This window comes from Cariama cristata, unplaced genomic scaffold, assembly GCF_000690535.1.
Source record: "Cariama cristata isolate BGI_N322 unplaced genomic scaffold, ASM69053v1 scaffold6349, whole genome shotgun sequence".
In the NCBI taxonomy this organism is placed as follows: domain Eukaryota; kingdom Metazoa; phylum Chordata; class Aves; order Cariamiformes; family Cariamidae; genus Cariama; species Cariama cristata.
The window spans coordinates 49,977-67,951 of NW_009633950.1; the positions used below are offsets into that span (position 1 = coordinate 49,977).

The 17,975-nt window shown below is 45.2% G+C and overlaps 1 protein-coding gene across 1 annotated transcript in view; it reads right to left on the reverse strand.

Annotated features, from left to right (window-relative positions):
• The window catches only part of LOC104166872 (voltage-dependent T-type calcium channel subunit alpha-1H-like), a gene marked incomplete at its 5' end in the record, with an annotated part of 53,217 nt that extends 40,154 nt beyond the window's left edge, over nt 1-13,063 (reverse strand). Inside the window, 7 exon segments of the mRNA XM_009706966.1 lie at nt 1-310; nt 2,008-2,216; nt 4,378-4,468; nt 9,115-9,270; nt 10,911-11,028; nt 11,698-11,883; nt 12,912-13,063. The exon segment at nt 1-310 is cut by the window's left edge and continues 20 nt beyond it. Coding sequence (XP_009705268.1) covers nt 1-310; nt 2,008-2,216; nt 4,378-4,468; nt 9,115-9,270; nt 10,911-11,028; nt 11,698-11,883; nt 12,912-13,063 — 1,222 coding nt within the window.
• Between the last annotated feature and the right edge of the window lie 4,912 nt (nt 13,064-17,975).

Below are 17,975 nucleotides of genomic sequence, written 5' to 3' on the forward strand. Positions count from 1 at the left end.
CGGGACTGATACTGAGCGAGTGGCGCATGGTGGGCAACTGGAGCAGCTCAGGCAGGTCCAGGGTGCTGCGGTAGTCCAGGGACTCTGCCCGGCGGTGCAACGAGGGCCTACTGACTGTGCTGGACTTGGCGTCATCGGAATCATCGTCTGTGCTGCCTTTCCCCTCCCCAGAGAGCAAGGACTCTCTTTCTCCTGACTGGTTCTTCTTCTTGAGGCTTGGGGCTCTGCCCAGGCTATTCCAGCTTGAGCGTCGGCTTCCCCAGTTGCTGCTGGTGCCCCAGTTGGCGCAAGGGGAACTGCGGAGGCTGGACTGGGAGAGGAGAAAGACATTTGAGGGTTTGTTTGCAGGAGGAAGCCGAAGGATATGGCATTTTGCCCAGACTGGAAGACTCTCCTTGTTGCAAGTCATGTCTTCCCCTTCCAGCTTTCCTCACTGCTCCAATTTCATCATGCCAATGCCTTGAGATGAGGGCCAAGCACCCAGCTAAGCCCACACTGAAGGCACCTGTAGCACAGCTACCAATCCCCTGTGCTGCATGACTTCCTACTGTCCTGGCAACATTAACTGTGCGTAAAAACTGAACCCAAAGACACTATTGCTGAAGTGGCATTTTCTCTCCTCATGTTCAAGTGGTTTCAGCACACAACTTCCCTGGCTTCCAAAGGGGCTCTGGCACCTAAGTAATTCAAGCGTCTATTGGAAATTGTGCCCCTATTTGCATTACTTTCTCTTGAATTTGCTGCATAAGGAGGTGGAATGAATGTTTCTCTTACAGTAAATTTCTGGCACTGATCAGTTTGTCAGTGCATTTTGGCTGGTAGGTATTTGCCAGGACGAGAGTACTTAAGGTTAGAGCAGAAAAGCTAGAAGGAAAACTCCTTTTCCCTCCATGGGTTCCTCCCAGCACAAAACGAGGCAAACTGCCTTCCTCCTCCTCCTCAGTATTGGCCAGCTCTCCTCTGACTGCTTCATCTTCCTTTGGCTGGTGGCACTGATGTGCTCTCAGAGAAAGGATTCAAATGATGAACAACCCTCTCCAGCAACTCACAATCCCATGAAACCCTAAGGCAAACAACAGTCATCTCTATTTTCTTTTCAAAAGCATTACCTTGACTAAGCAGCTTATCAAAGGGGACAGCGGCTCTGTCTCTGTGTGAAGTGCCTTCACGGTCCGCTGCCTTGATTTGAACATGATATTGCAGTTACAGAGCAGAGGAATGGGATAGACAAGCAGCAGCAGAAATCCACTTTGTCTATTAACTCTGCTCCCTCTGTTTTCACAGAGCTGACCTCCCGCTCCCCTGTTGCAGGCAAAATGCAATCAGTTGCCAAAGCAGCCAGCTTCAGCCAGATCTCTGCTCCATGAGCTCTGCCTGGTGGCAATCGGTCAGCTCATACTTTGTTTCCTCTGTTTGCCCTCCAATGGGGTTGCCATACTGTAACTGGAGCTCAGCTGCTGTGTTGGTAAGGACAAACGCTTCATTTCTCTTGACACATGGTGGATTCAAGATGTAACTCTAAAATACTGTGGGGGGAAACAGGCCTCATCCTCACAGGAACACTTGACAGCTTCTCCAAGACACCACAAAATGGCCAGTGTGGTTGGCAGAAGATGCCTGCTCCTCCTCAGAGGGGTTTGCTGGAATAACTGCATGAACTTACGACTTGTCTCAGGTTGCATCTCTCCAGTGAGGTGGCTTGGCATGGACTTCCAGTCAGAAAGTAGGCAGGAAAACACTGAATCCCAGTACGTCCCTGTCTCCCCTCTTCATATACTCACCGTCTTTGACTGTTTTGTTGTCACTGTCCTGCCCCAGCATAGCACGCCCACTCATTTCTCCTTCTTGCTTCTGTTCTCCTCCTGCCTTTCCATATACTTCTCACCTCTGTCACCCTCCTTTTTATTTTTCAGCAATGCGCGTGTGCGTGCACACGCACACATATACATATATAATCTGTGCTGCTTGCAGGCACTTGAGGGAGAGTTGTTAGCAACAGGAACCTACCAAGGACTTCTGATCGTAGCTCAAGGGGTCTAGCGAAGCGTTACTCCCTCTCCTCGACTCCACAAAAGTGTGCACTGAATCCATGTGTGGGGAACACTTTGGCGTGGGCATTGGGGTGGCAGCAGTGCGCATGATTATAGGAGGTGGCATGCTGCCCCTGCCCTCCAGGTGTCCATTGGGGGTGACGGCAAGTGAGTACATCTTCATCTCTGGAGAGAAGGGGAGAGAGAACAGGAGGTGAATGCTCAGCTACAGCTACAGAAATCACTCTCCAAAATGGACATTGCTCCTTCGGTCTTCTAGGAACTTTGTCAAATGGAGATGAAATGTTGTGGGCAATAAGACCACCCCCATCACGTTGAAAGGCATAAGGCAAATGTCACAGCCTTGTAAGAGACTTTCAGCCCCGCCTGGACTTGGAACTCATTACCCTCCAACAGAAGCTTCTTTTGCTCACTGTTTCTTGGGATTTAGAGAGTGGAGTTACAGTTTTGGGGGAATGGGAGAGAGTTTCCAGGGAAAGGACATTGAGGACTGTCTAAATTCACCCTTCTCCTTGTCATACAGTCTGGCACAGAGATTTTTAAGAAGTTCTGAGGTGCTCTGAGTTCCTTCATGGGGAAGGCACTAAGCAAACATTAGTCATTGTCTTTAGTCATCTGTTCAGGGGACAGGAAATGGAAGTTGCTTTTACGCATCCACTCGTCTAGAAGAGTAAACCTCCTGTAACAGAGAAATACAATGGCACATCTCTGTGGTAGTTGCAGAAAGCATCGATTTTAGCTGTATGGCAAGTACAGACTGCAAAAACCATATTCACACTGAAGACAAACCAGACATAACACCTCCAGCCTTATGGAGTGCCGTAGTACTCAAAACCAAAAACCTAATTTCAAACACAAAACGAAAGTTGAACTAGCTCCTGTTTTACTGGGCTTAGCGGGTTCTGGTTTAATAACTGCAGAATCAGTCTTAAGGAAGGGGAAGGATGGGAGCATCTGCGACCAGCAGGAAAGAAGTATAAGTCTGCAGTGAGAAATCCAAGTGAGCACATTACTCCTGTTATTTTTCTTCCACTGGCCGCTTTTGTAATGCAGTGTGCTTCTATTGTATCATCTGTTTAGTTGCTGGCTTGTGCACAAATACCTGATCTGCACCACAGAAGTCCATGGGAACACTGCCATTCACTTTGAGGGGTGGAAGATCCAGCTCAAAAATTGCTAATCTGCAATACATGTTTCTCTTGCCAGTGTATCTGTTTACAGACCAATGGCACTGTAATAGAATTGTTAATGTCCTTATGCTGTTTAGTCACCGGTTGGCACCTATGAGGCTTACGGAGACACAGAATTACTCATGGACTTTGACTGATGGCAAGTTCCGCCCTGTTTTCCATTTCTGTATTACCTGAGAAGAAGTGACAATATTTCTTTCCCCTAGAACTCTCTTATTATTTGAAGCTGCTCAGCAAATAGTTGGTGCAAAGCTGGCGCATAGTTTGTGCTGTGGGTTCTTTGCCAACTATTCGCAACAGACATTCATTTGATCACTTGGTGTTTGGAATTTGTTGCTTCATCCGCAGACTGAGCAGTTCCATCACCTTGCTGTGATCCAGCTCTGTCTCAGCTTCTCCAACAAATTACTTCTGCCCCTTTGTCGGCTGAATTCCATCTGCTCACCACAATCAATATCATTTCCTTAGCTGAAACGAATCCTGGTTTAGAAGCATTTAAAGTAATCCTAACAAGAGCCCAAGCCGAGAATCAAAGTACAGAGGAACTAAAGTAGTTCTTGTTTACCATTGTGCTGTTCACTCGTTTAAACTATGTGATCCATTCCTGTCCCCTATCTGGTTACAAACTCTACAGAGTGAAGGCTGTCACCTACTATTCCGTGTTTATAGTACACTAGTACAATGTGGCCTTACCTCAAACCAATTGCCAGGCCCTCCTGTAACACAAATGAACAGCATCATTTCCATCAATCAAACCTCACCTAAATGCATTTGTGTCAGTAACCAAAAAGAACAGATGAGAACATGATTGATTTGAAAAGCTGCTGAGAAGTAGTGTGAGAATATTGCTGTCAGCAAACCATTCTGTGGTAATGACACAGAAGAAATGATGAGACATATCTAAATACTCTAGTATAGTTTAAATTAGAAAAACATCTGTTTAAAGGAAATGTCAATGCTCATTTAGCTTTCCCAACACTTTTTGCATAGCTGCTCTGTTACTACAGCTATCAGATTGATTGCCAAATAAAATTTATTCTTCCACTGTCCCTCAAATACGTTTCTATGAAAAGCTGAGTGTGGAAGCAGTGTGGTAGCTCTCAGATTCCCAGGAAAATGTAGAGACAAAATCCTACCTGTTGCTCGGAGCTCTTTCAGCTTCTCAAAATCATCATCGAAATTGGCAGACGTCTTGTCCTCATCTGTGTCTGACCTATTGGCATCACCCTGCAGAGAGGAGAAAAGTAATTAGCAGACATGATTAATTTAAACTTTAGCACAAAGGCTATTTGGATTACTTAGCAGTTCAGAGATACCTCAGCTCCCCATGGTTAGTGTGAGTGTGGGCCCAAGAACTAAGAGGGCAGGATGCCAAATTCCCTGTGACACTGCCCTGCGGAATGACCCCAGCTAAGTCCCTTTTCCTTGTTTTGATTCATTTTCGTACCTGGATAGAAAGGATAGTGTTGTGATTGTGACTACTGCTCCGGCAATGTCCTTGTGCTTCCTACACTGCACCCAGCCTCACTGAACAGTGTATCCCAGGGGAGAACATGAACGTGCAGCTGTAATCAGAGGAGTGACTAAGAAAAATTGGCATTGTGGGGTTCCATATTTGCACTCTCCATGATCCCAGCTGAAAGCCTTTAGGTTTTAATGTCAAAGGATGTTGAAGGGTTTTTCTTCCTTATTTGACAGCACTGTAAATTTGACTTAGATCTGAAAACCCAGCCCTGATTTACTTTCTTCACGCTGGCTGGTAATCAAGATTGTATTGGGAAATCTCTCGGCAACACTGAAGCTGAGGCAGAAGGGAATGAGGCCAGCTTGCCTGGCAGCACAGCATCATCTCAGGACAGAGAACAGCCAACCACCCTCAGACTGGCTTTCCTCCTGGAAGTCCTGTTATTTTTCCTTTTCATACATATCTGCCTCTGCTACCAAAAATGATCAGCCTAAATAATGTACAAGCCTGGGACAGAAGAGCTATTGTCAGGTTCTCTTCTGCTGGGGGAGGTCTGCAAAGAGGAGAGATTCCAGCAGGCTGTCGGCATGACTCTGACTTGATCCATCAAGACTGCAGAAAAGCTGTGCAAAATGATAGCAAATGGTTGGATTAAAGCGGCTGATCCCAGAAAAAGAAGCACAGTTCCTTAACTGATGCCTGAACAAATCACTACGGTTTCTAGAGACATGGTGCTGAAGTGGCAGTGAACTTAATTTCATCTGTGATGTATTGCTAACTGGTGCAGCCAAGCAGACAGGATGACTGAAAGGCTTAAGCTCCCTTATCCATCTTCTCTGTTTTGGAGCAGAAGCACTAGTGCAGAGTAGATGAAAGATTTGCATCATTTTGGAAGGTTTGTCTGCTTTTCCAGAGCAGCTCTGGGGTAGATTTCAAAGTGACATGGGAACAATGTAAGCACAAATATGCAATTATGGTCCTGTTTGAAGTCTGGCTGCTCGTTGTCCTAAGTACAAATGTACTAAAAATGGTTTTGTGGCCATTTAAGCCTATTCTCTTCTAGTGATGCTCCTGCCAAGCCTGCTCCACAGGGAGATCAGAACCTGAGATCAAGCTGAGACTGTCCTGTGATTCACAGTACAATTTTTAGTGTCCTTGCTGAAACTCTGCTGATGGTTCAGAGCTAGAGCAGCTCTAACGTGCACCCTCTTAGTTGCACAAGTCTCCCAGGAGTCACTCTCCATCTAAGTAAAAGAAACACCTGAGCAAAGGGAGAAGTCCACCTCAGTGTCTTCTATAACTGCTAAGAGCATCACCCTGTAAGAGGGCAAAGTCAAAGATGTCAAAACAAGAGTTTCTGCCATATTCCCAACATACCAACAGAACCAGGTATGACAAAAGAAAATCCAGCTCCACTGATACTTCTTCCTGGGAGTTGTCCAAGGAGACTGCAAGCACCTTTGGTTTACAACCAGAGCTAAGTTATGCATTTGTAAGTGCAAGACTTGAATTGAGCCCTGGTAGCTGCAATACAGCCTTGAGAAGGGTTTTCTGTAGCACAGATAATACCTCACTATGAGACAACTGACAAGCCCATAGGCTTACTGTCAGGATTTATAAAAAATGGAAGTGGAGAGCAAAATGTGCCCTGCAAATGTCATGCCAGTGGTTGCTGGCCTTTTCTGAGGCAGCAGTGAGTGAATAATACAAGCTTTGAAAACTACTCCTTACACACATTTAAATCATGGTCTGCAACAGCTCCGAAAGGAGCCATTAAGCCTGAGCAAGAAAACGACAGCCATTTGGCTAGGTCTGTAATCATGCACTCAGAGAATATTGCATGAAGCTGCTCATTTCTGGCTTCACATTAGCAGGTGATTCAACCTCCAAGAGGGCAGGCAAGGAACGGGGTTTGTACTGTACAAAGATACCTGCAAGCTGCCAGGTTGCCGAGAGGAGAAAATTTTCTTCTGCCTTAAAGCAATCAGGAACAAAGGATGCAAACTGTGGTACAAGGGCTCTCTGTGCCTACATGCAAGATTGCTTGAGCAGGAGCAGTTTCCAGTCAGTCGGGTCACACGTGCTGGTTATCATCTGTTTGGGTTTCCCTGGCATGTCCTCTTTCTCCACCCAGATTTGCTGGCTGGTGGAATCTGAGGATATCTGACATGTCTCGCCACCGAATACCCTGAGCTACCATATGGCCAACTCTATTGGTTGCTTCTGCGTTCAGTTCAGGAAAATCTATTACTTCAGCACAGACACTAGCTTGCTACGGCCTGTGTCGTTTTGTAGCAGAATTGAGGTCCAGCACAACCACTCTGAATACAACTACAGCTCTCCCAGAGGAAAATCCCTTCTGGGCTGGAAGACAGCAGCTACTGCAGCGCCTGTAGAAATACTGGCAATTCCTCTGCTTTGGTCTTATTACGTTAGTGGTTAAAATGTCCACCTTCATCTGCAACAGCTTGCACTAGAACAGGAACATGGCAAAGGTGTTATAGTAGCCAGAGCAAATTGATGCTGAGATGGTGACACTGAGAAAACTACAGGAATTTGGAAATAAAACAGTGTCAGCGTGAACTCTAGTCACTGACATGGGGAGTATAGGTTTCTTCTTGGAAAAAGACCTTCTTGCTCTATTTGGTCAGCTGTGCTGGATCTTCAGGGCATGGACCACATTGTACAAGACATTAAAATGCCCACTAATGCAGTGCAGAGCTGTTCATTTTGAAAGCAATGAGCTGGGCTACTTGTGTCTTCTCTGTGTGTGCATGTGGCACTCACCACCCTCAGCATCCCTGACACAGCCCTGAGTGACGTAGATCAGGGTTGTTTTTTTCCAAACTGGGGCTTGGCTCCTGTTGTTTCAAATAATTTTCCTCTGCTAGTGCTGTGAGGAAGCTAGGAGGGATGTTTTAATAATGGATCTATGCAGACACCCTTGAAAGACATAAATGTGGCTGTGCTGGCTTGAGAAAAGGGAATTTTTGGTCCATGAATATTTCAATTCCATGGTCAGTGAAGGTTTGTGATCTAAACACGGCAAATGAGAGCATGATACCATTTCTGGGGAAAAAATGAAAAGTAAAAAAAAATCCTATAAAAATAATTTCTTTCTCCTCTTAAGGAGCTCAGGCGATGAAAACTGAAGCCATTTTCTCAATTTCTTTCTGAGTCTGTGTGTCTCTGAAGCCTATTCAGCACTAAGCAAACTTTCCCTTTTTGATGGTTTCAGAAATAAAAAAGTAATAATTAAAAAATCCCAAAGCATGACATAAACCTTTTTGATGCCACTATTCTTAGCTTTAACTGAGACTGGATGATTTTTGGTAAGTCTCAAAATAATTTCCATTTGCACTACTAGGACTTTGAAAAAAGCAATTTCTTTCTGGATAATATATATGCACATACATCGTTATATTTACAACTGAAACAGATCCTCCTCACTTAAAATCTCCCCCAAATGGACTTGCTGTAATCTGAAAGGAAGATGGGGAAGAGCAGGATAAGGCAGGGGATGGCTCGTTTTGCTCTTTCAGGATGTTGAAAGCAGATTTGGAGTGGACTTGCCAGAGGGGAGGAAAACTTAAGAGGCTGCAGAGGCCCCCCACTCACACCAGTAATATACCACTTACACCACTCACAGCAGTGTGGCCTGCTGCTCTGGATCATGTGGCACAGGACTGCCTGCACAGCTGCTAAGGTTCCTGCCTAGTTCAGATCAGGACATGGCATATCACTTTTGACAGAGAAATAAAATAATTTCTCTAATCCTTTCCATGTGATATGAGATGAGATGCCTGCAGTTTATCATAAATTCCCTGCTCACTGACCTGATACAGACATTATTTTCAGGTGCAGTAAAAAATCTCTTTAGCATTTATATGTCCTACATCATCTTAAGTATCTCAAAATCTACTGTTCGTAACCTTGCAACACAGCTTTTGAACAGCTGTACTACTAGCCTCGAATAACACATAAGGGACAGAATCACAAAGAAAGGCCTGGATTGAGAGCCAGTTCGCATCCTACTTGGTCCCCATGCCTAGCACTGACTAGATACATTGAAGACCCGAGGCCCACCATAAGCACAAAACACAGGACATATAGGAGATTTGGTGAGTTAAATTCATTCTAAATTACTTCCTCTAGGTCACACAACAGATCCTGTAGCAGATCAACCAAAGGGTTGGTCTCCCAAGTCCCATGCCACGTTGAGTGGGCCTTATTTGCAAAGACAGATTCACAAGAGCTTCACACGCCCAACCCACTTCATCTACATCCCTTAAGTTTAAATTTAGGGCTGCTTGCATGGCTAGATATTTGCACTGACACAGATTCATCCCTACACTCTTGCCTACACGTGCTTCTGGGTTTTCTCCCTCCGTCTGCTCAGATCTCTTACCTCTGCCTGGAATCCTTCTACCAGAATGGCAACAAGAAGGTTGAAGAGCACATAATTGCCGAAGGTCATCAGGGCCACAAAGTAGAGTGCTGCCCATGAGGATGTAGATGCCATCCCATTGTACAGGACCACATTCCAGTCCTCTTGAGTGAGGATCTGCAAAGAGGTGAAGGGGAAGACTCTCTAATTACTCCACTCCTCTCATGGACAGCAGCTGCATTCAAATACTGATTCATCCATTTCTTCCTCTCCTTTTTACCTTTACTGAGCATAATCATTAGCAGATATCATGAGGTGAGACAGCAAAACATTCCTTTATTTAGATCTTTGCATGTGAGAGCTCTCTCCTGGTCAAACCTCTCCTCTCTGCAGGAAAACCTAGCACACTGCTACCCATAGAGACGACTAATTCAGATCCTAGATATGGTAACATGAAGGATGTGCTGGTACGAGTCCCATTATTTGGTGGTGGCATTGCCTCCTTTCATAACCATCAGAAGATAACAGACCTGAGGCCAGAGCTGTTGTCTCCTTTCAGGTTGCTCTTTATAAGGCATCTGGAGCTACAGGAATGGGTAGGAGACATGATATTTGACGAGATAAATGACATTGAGTGGCTCAAGAAACTCAGGGAAGCAAAGTAGTTTCCATTAAGCGAAAGCACTGACGAGCTGGGCAAAACAATACACATCTTTGCAAAGCCTTCCTCCAAGGGACCTTCCTCAGGGATTCCCACTCTCCTAGCTTTCCTGGAGCTCAAAAATCCTGAGGCCTAAGAAAAATGGATGACAGATTCATGCTTCACATTAATTCATGCTTACAACGAAAATAGCCTCTAACCCTCCTAAAAACAAGGTAGCTTTGGGGATAGGAATGCAGTCAGCTGCACTGAGTCATGCCACTGATTAACCTTCACGGGATGTAGGACTGAGCCCTTGTTCTCTGTGCCAACTCTATTTCTCAAAGGACTGTTAGAATAAGTGCAGAAATCTGTATTTATGTTGGTAAGAGAAAAATGTGAACCTATGAGACTAATGCTGACTTGTCCTTGCGCCTTTGTAAGAAGGAAAACTTTGCAAAAAGTTATATCCTTCACAGTGAAGACTGGACTGGTTTCTACCTTGAATGATCCTGTGGTGAACACTTCCTCTGCATTTAGAAACTTAGTTTAACATTGTTTACATTGTGCTCCACTTGCTGCAGTTGGGCTTTAAAGACTGAGCTTTTAAACAGAAAAGACTAATCTTTATATTTAGAATGTCCTGGAAATAGCAGCTTGTTGCTCCATTGTGGAATATGCCAGTAATTTCTGCAGAGGAAACACAACTTTTTATATAAAGACTTTCCCAGCATATAGAGCCAGCACCTCCAGCCCTGATTTGTGACAGTATTTGTCACTCCCAGTTAAATGAAATTGTTTGCAAAGTTCATTTTTGGGGCAGCAAAGGCAAGTAAGGAGACAGACATCTACAGAATAGGAGCAGAATGGACAGCAGACTGTGGGTCTTGATCTTACTGACTATATGAAAGGAAAATAAGGACAGATTTCCAGGCCTTCTTAAACTTTACTTTTACTGACAACAGATAGGCACAGTGAAGATGTTGAGTAGATTGCTTCTCTATCAGGGCTTATAGAGACCAGCTAACTCAGAAACACAATTGCTTTGCCCTAATAACTCTACAGTGCCATTTCAGTCCAAATTTGACAGCTACTGGAATAGTTTTTTGTTTTTTTAAAGTGAAATAACTTGTCCAGGTGGTCTACAATAAAAATTCCCAGAGGATTCAGAGCTTACCTGAAATACAGTCACAATGGCCCAAAGTAAGGAATCAAAATTCTTTCTATCTGGAACTGTGTCTCCCGTATCAGTTTTCAGGCTGAACTTGCATCCAAAAAGATGCATGCCGAGAATGCTAGAGTAGGAAAAAAGGGAGATGGAAAAAACATATTATTTTGTGAAATGTGGCTGCAGGGAGGATTGCAGTGATTTTCTGGACACTTTCCCGGTCCCAGTGTTTCGTGTGCCAGTGGTATCTCCCAGGAAGAAGGGCTCTGCTCCACTTCTAACATGATCACTGATCAAACCCTGCCATTTGGTTCTTCTCTGTCACAATTCATTACAACTGTCTACGCTGAAGTCAAATCAGGAATCTCCTTTGTCTAGAAAATGACAAACCATATTGCCAGCTCCCTAATCCAACTAGTTTCCAAGAACAGGATCCTGAGGAGCACTATAGGGTCAAACAGACAAAAGTCTTGGAGTCTGTACAACCTCCCTCTCAAATTTAACACTGGTGGAGTCCAATTACTGACAGCTTCTTGAGACTCAGCTAAACAACCCTCCCAGGAACTTCAGAGCAATTGTCACCTGTTTGTGTACTTCATTCATCTACAGAATTACAGTACTGCATGAAAAACTGCGACCGAAAAGAGGTAAATAGTCTGCTGAGTGCTTTGTCAGTCTACTGTGAGCACTTCTATAGCGTAGGCAGTCTAGCAAATGCAGCGTATCATTGTTCTAATCTACCTATTACCTAAGCAAGCTGAACAATTAATCAAAGAAGAGCTGCAGCCTCTGGTACCTGAAGATAAAGATGAAGAGCATGAGCAACATGCAGAAGGTGGCTACGTTGTCCATCGTCTTCATCAGGACCACCAGCTGGCGACGGAGGGCGGGCATGAAACGCACCAGTTTCAGCACCCGGAGCAGCCGAAAAGTTCGTAGCACAGAGAGGCCTCCGTCCGACTGGCCGATGATCTCCCAGACGCTGCAGGAACACCAGAAGGAGAAAACTAGAAACAGCAGTACTGTACTGTGAAAGCCCTGGGCAGGCTGGTTTCTTACAGAATATCACACCATTTAAGCCCTAAAGGGGTAGTTTATTTGCCTGCTACTTTCTTGCTTCTGAAAAACACCTTCACTTCCCAGTTGTGCAGACACACATGGTCACACACAGCCTATATCGTTTATAGCTGGTTTCTTGATTCTTTAATTCCCTTGCTTTTTGTGGCTCTTCACACAGTATGTTTCCTGCTGGTCTGCATCACTACAATCAGTCACAAGCTTAGCCACAAAATGCGGATCACCGTTTTGCACCAAGCTAATATCCAGAGGGATTTACATTTGTTGGGGTGGGTTGGTTTGATCAGGCCACAGACGGGCCTTTGTTCTGGGCCTCTGGTGCTCCTCACTTCTCTGAATCAAAGGGATGGGCCAACTGAAGCCAAGAGCACTATCCTGGTTCACACCTTCTGTGTCTCCCTTGACTTCTCTGCCCCAAAGTACTGATCGAGGGGTGAACAGCACTGCTAGAAAGAATCCCAGTACAGAGAGCTGCTGCACAAGCTTCTCACCGACATGCTGTGACATCCCTAGTTTAGACTGGGATAGTGTTCCCCTGGGAGAGGACAGCAGAACAGTGCCCTCTCTTACCCTCCTGCTTGCCCTATTCCGGCCTGACTTACATGTTAATTCGGGAGAGGGAGGGCACACTGCTGGGATATGGACACTCACAGTACTCCTTTCCCAGGACCAGCCATTCTGCACTTCAGTGGAAAATTGACCACAGTGCCAGATGTGTGGCGTAAATAGACTTTGTTCTCCATCTGCCAGGTCCATTTACTTTGGACAGCCCTTCCAATGACAGGAATCTAAAAGGCCAGCATAATTATAGCTCATCATAGCCAGCGAGCCCTGGGTTAACACATGCCACGTCATTCCTGTTCCCCGTCCCACTCCCCAACCAGTCTGAGCCCTCGGCGGAAAAGCCACAGCGGAGAAAGAACTGGCAGTGACCTGATGACAACTATGATCCCATCAAAGATGTTGTACGGGTTCTTGATGTAGCCGAAGAGGCCAAAGGCAAGGAGTTTCAGGAGCATCTCCAGGGCAAACATGCTTGTGAAGACGATGTTACTGATCTCCAAGGCGTTGGTCAACTCATCCGGCTATGGGGAAAAAAACCAACATGGTCAAACAGATGCACGGATGAAATGGCTAAAAGCTGGTATGTTCCTTCTGCTCTGGGATTTGTACTAATGATGCACAAATGCTACATCTTCCCGTGTTCCTTCCGGAGAGCCATGGGGGCACCTAAGTGTCTGACGGGAAGAGCAGACAAGCCGCATGGACAATCTCTGTGAGTCTTACTGGAAACACAGAATCCCAGCCCATTTTTGGAGCAGTTGTAGAACAACTGTGCCCAATACATGGGCCCAAAAAAACTAAAGCTATGCAAAGGAGAGGGTTGGTTTGCTGTTGCAAGATACAATTATCCAGAAGAATGGCTAGTATGGCTTGTAAGGCTTTTATTCGGACTTGCATTGGTCAGGCTGTTTTTATTGCACTAACCCCAGCAGAGCCTTATGGATACTGCTATATCCAAAGCAGGACCACTGTCAATACAGCATAGCTCTATTCATATACAAACAAAGCACTTTTCCTGCAGACAACTCTTAAGAGAATTAGGAAAACAAACACCAGTGAAAGTCAGTAGTATCAATGGTTTTATCTCCCTTGAGATATTTATCTCCCTTTTGAAATTGTCCCCAAAAAACTCCAAGATGATTTTTCCTTCTGAAGTCCCAGTTAGTAATGTACAGCAGATTTTGTTTAAATGACAGCAGTATGGCCCTGAGCGTCAGGATTCCCTCCAGGATCAGTGTGGGTTTCTCTGAGCGTACAAGACTGTACACAGTTTAAATCCAAGAACTAATTTTTCCATTCCCCTCCTCTGTCACCAGCATCAAATTACCTCGGGCTACAATCTTGCTTTTCAGATGCAGCCTTAGATGTTCCTTTCCCGGGAAGCGCAGCAATGCCTGCCCAGCACCCAGGCTCCAAAACGTGGCACAGCAGGGAGAGATGCAAAAGGTGGGACGGGGTTCACTCACTTACTGGAGCTACTCCCTCTAACAGCACCAGGCTCTGCAATGCGTATTTCTAATGCTCAAGGCCTGTTATTTTGCAAAAGAAAATGAGTCTTTCTCATTTTTTCACTGTAACAATATTGACTAGAAAAAGGTGTTATTTTCATATCATCTGACTCATCTCCTGACTGATAACAGCTTCCTTTATTCCCTATCCATCATTAGACACTACGTTAAAAGTTGGCAGTTTCTTGGGGATGTTGTTGCATTATTTGAGGCTCCAAAGGGAGATCATTTTAATACCGTGGCACAGCCACATTTAAGTTCACACTCTGCAAACTCAATCCTTGGCAACTGAAGGAGAGGGTGAAAGAGTTAACTCGAATGCAGGAAGAGCCCACGCATCCCCTCCTATAGACAGCGACATTCTGTGGGCTGCTAATGAACCATCATTCATAGGCTAAATTACTTTATGCAATAGACCATCTTTTGCTCAACCATTTATGCAGGAGAAAGAGCACTAAGAGCCTCAGTCCTCATGATGATAATCCATATACACTAATTACTAAGGGACACCAGGGGAAGGACTGTGCAATTTTCAGTTCTTCAGTCTCCAGTAAGCGGTGGCCCAGATGGCCGCACAGTGCACCTAAACAGCACGATCGCCGGGCTGCCCTCCCACGCCTTCTTTGCTGCAGGGATGGCAATTCCCTCCTTAACGTCACGCAGCACTCACCCGTGCTATTCCCCACTACGATGATGCCAAAACAACCTGGGCAGAGGTCTTCCCTTTGCAATGACAATAGAGTTGAAGAAAAGAGTTGCTCTAGGATGGCATCTAACCAGCTCCCCAGCAAGGACTGAGCCTGAAATAGCCCCGTGGGCTCCCAGGCGCCTGTCTTGCTGTAAGCCACAGCGGTGACAGGACACCATGATCGCAGCATCCTCAAGCTATTTGTCAGGAGCTGCACATGGCTGGCACGTTTGGTCTCCCCTCAGCCAAGGTTATACAAGGGCATTCTTAACAAGAAGCAAAATAACTTGCTAAATTCCAGTGTCCCTCCAGGCAGCAGGCTGAGTGAGGGCTCCTTGGGACAGGGTGTTCACGGCAGGCCAAGGATGGCTTGTTACCATGTTGAGACTGGGAAATTAATGACACAGTCATCAGCAAGGAAGCTGCGGCTTTGAAAGGATAGGGTTGTTCTGCAGCACTTTCTGCTGGGACACACAGAGAACCTGCCCGTCGCTACCTACAGTACCTTGTAGTCTGCAATACAGCAGCAGCCTCAACCCCTAAAGTCAAACTTAGTTCACTGTTCTCCAAATTCACCTTGCTGCTGCCAGATCTGCTGCCAAGAGTCACAATTTTATCATGAAAATTAGGATAGCTGGTGATCATTTCAAAATCCCTAATCCTGAAGTTATGTGAATACGACAAGACAATCTCAGGAGTTATTGCCAAAAAAGTCAGTGTCCAGCCTGAAAAGCCTAAGCCAAACAAACTTAAAAAAACCCTCAGGCAAATAAAAAGAATATCTAAGTTGTTATTCTCTAAAATCCCTTGTTCTCTAAGCCAACCCCAACATTTTTCTGTGGCCTGTTGAGCACGTGGCATCGCAGCCAGTTAATCTGCCGATACCATTGCTTGAATCGATTTGCCAATTGCCTTCGACAATTTGGTGCCCTTATTGCTTACTCTCCAGCGCCGTGACTTTTGCTTCATATATGAGTTCAGAGAGTGCAGGAGAAAAGCCGCAGCGATCTCTCAGGGGAGGGGAGAGAGGGCATGAGGAAGAGGGAAAGGAGAGGACAAGGAGGTTGCCCAGATGAGATCATCAATAGCTGTGATGAGAAGCTGATCCAGCAGATCAGGATGATGGGGGGACGCCTGGGTATCGCCGACAGACAGCAGGCTGACGCTGCAAAGCCAAGCGTGCTTCAGACAAGAGATCTTCATTATCCTTTAGTGATCGTATTTGGTGTGAGGCAGAACGAATTTGATGACAAGGACTGCTGTAACGTGAGATGTTTGGAGCGCAATCCTGCAGTGACACGGAGGCAGGACCCACTGGGCAAAGACAAGGATGGATAGCCCTGCATGCTGGCTAAGCTGCTGATGTCAGCTTTTGTATTATTAAGAGTGGAAACTGAACAGCAGATGAGCCAAGCATCCAGCAATACAGCCTTCAAATGTAATTACCTTCTTTCAACACCAACTGGAGCCTAGAAAACAGCCTGCCATAGATATTTTTATGGCTTATGCAATGGTTTGCTGCTCAGAGCACAATTCATTTCCCACTTCTCTCACTCCCAGATGAGCAAAGATCTAGGAGGAGGGTCAAGGAAGAGAAACTTGCAAGCCAAGATGGATTTGGCCATTCCCCTGGTGTCAGCCACTAGGAGACACTGTTGTTTTGTTCAAATTTAAGCCAACCCCAGAGCAGGAATTTTTCCAGGAGCCTTTTTTCTCTGGGAAAAACAAAACGTTGATTTGCTGAAAACAAAACTTTCCATGGCAAGGATTATTTTTGTCAAACTTCCTGGCTGGAAGAAAATGAAGTTGCAACAAAGCTTTAAAATTGCTGCAATGTCTTGTTTTGACTTTCTCAGAAAAGGAAATGTCAGGCTTTTTGCTTGAGACATAGTTGTGTCACAAAATGCAACTTCCTTTCTAGCAAGGAATGGTTAACAAAGGTTGGCATCAAAACAATGCACTTCCAACAGGGTAGTTCTAAAGTGGTATTTTTTGCTTTTTGCCAAATACTTTGTAAACCTTAACAACTCTAACAGAAGGAAACTGCTTCTTCACCCTAAGGCTCCAACCTGTATCAGTGAAAACTTCCTTTTTCGAGCAACAATGAGAGAGCATGACACCTCATCAGCTTTCAATGTCTCCACATCTTTTGCTGCTGTGATGTTTGACCTTTACATTGGTCCAGGTTTTCAGAGACAGGACAGACCAAATGGCAACCAGGTGGCATTGCACAAGGCCACAAAACGCTGAGGAATCCCTGCAATGGATGCAATGCAGGAGATGGCAGGCAGTGGTGTCCCGCTGGTACGAGGGTCCACAGTGCCAGATGTGGAGGCTGGAATGGGAACTGCCATGCTGGAGACCGTCGACAAAAGCAAACTCAGAGAATGGTTTAACTCACAAGTCCCACCGGCAGGTCCCAGGTAACATTCAAAAAAGGTCCAGATCTGAGTACAAATTTTATAGATTTCAGACTCAAATGAATCCTCATACTTTGGCTGCAGGAGTAAGTTTCCCACCATTCGAGAGAAGGGCAGAAACTGTATGGGATCAATTTGTAAGATTTCAGCATCCTTGAACATGAGTTTAAAGTAACAATTAGCCTTGACTCCAAGCAAAACGTCCCAGGAAAGCACAACCACCTCTGCTCACTTTGAAGGCCATATTTATGCTGCAGAATATTCCAGTGATCCAAAACTGTGTTTTTATTAGGGATAAACCTCAAACGTTTCAGCAGTTCATTCTGAGTTCAGATAAACAGACAAAAAATCCTTTTCTAAATAGTTTAGGTCTGAAAACCTTGGAAGCCTAGTCTCTTTCTGAGAATCTGATACTTCTGGTTTTAGCAAGACACAGCATAACCCCAGAGCCTTCCTGAAATTGGGAGAAATACAGTAAAAGAGAAACCCATAATGCTCAAATTATTGATGGCCCCTACAAGCAGAGGATGAAGAACAGGAGTAAGACTTCGCAGCCTTAGATTCTCTTCGTGCAACTGAATTACTGCATTTCTTCAAGCAAGTCACTATCTCTTTGTGCCTCTCTTTCGCCTCTTGCCTGTCTTCTACCATGACTCTTTTGACTGCTGCATCCACAACCACCTGTTTTACATAGCTTAGGTTCAATCACCAGCAGGATGGCACCGTGCCTTGGCTGGGGCACCTTTTTGCTGTGATACTGAGTAGAAATAATCATGCATGCATCACACCAGAGAAAAGGGCTGTTAGACACCTGGTC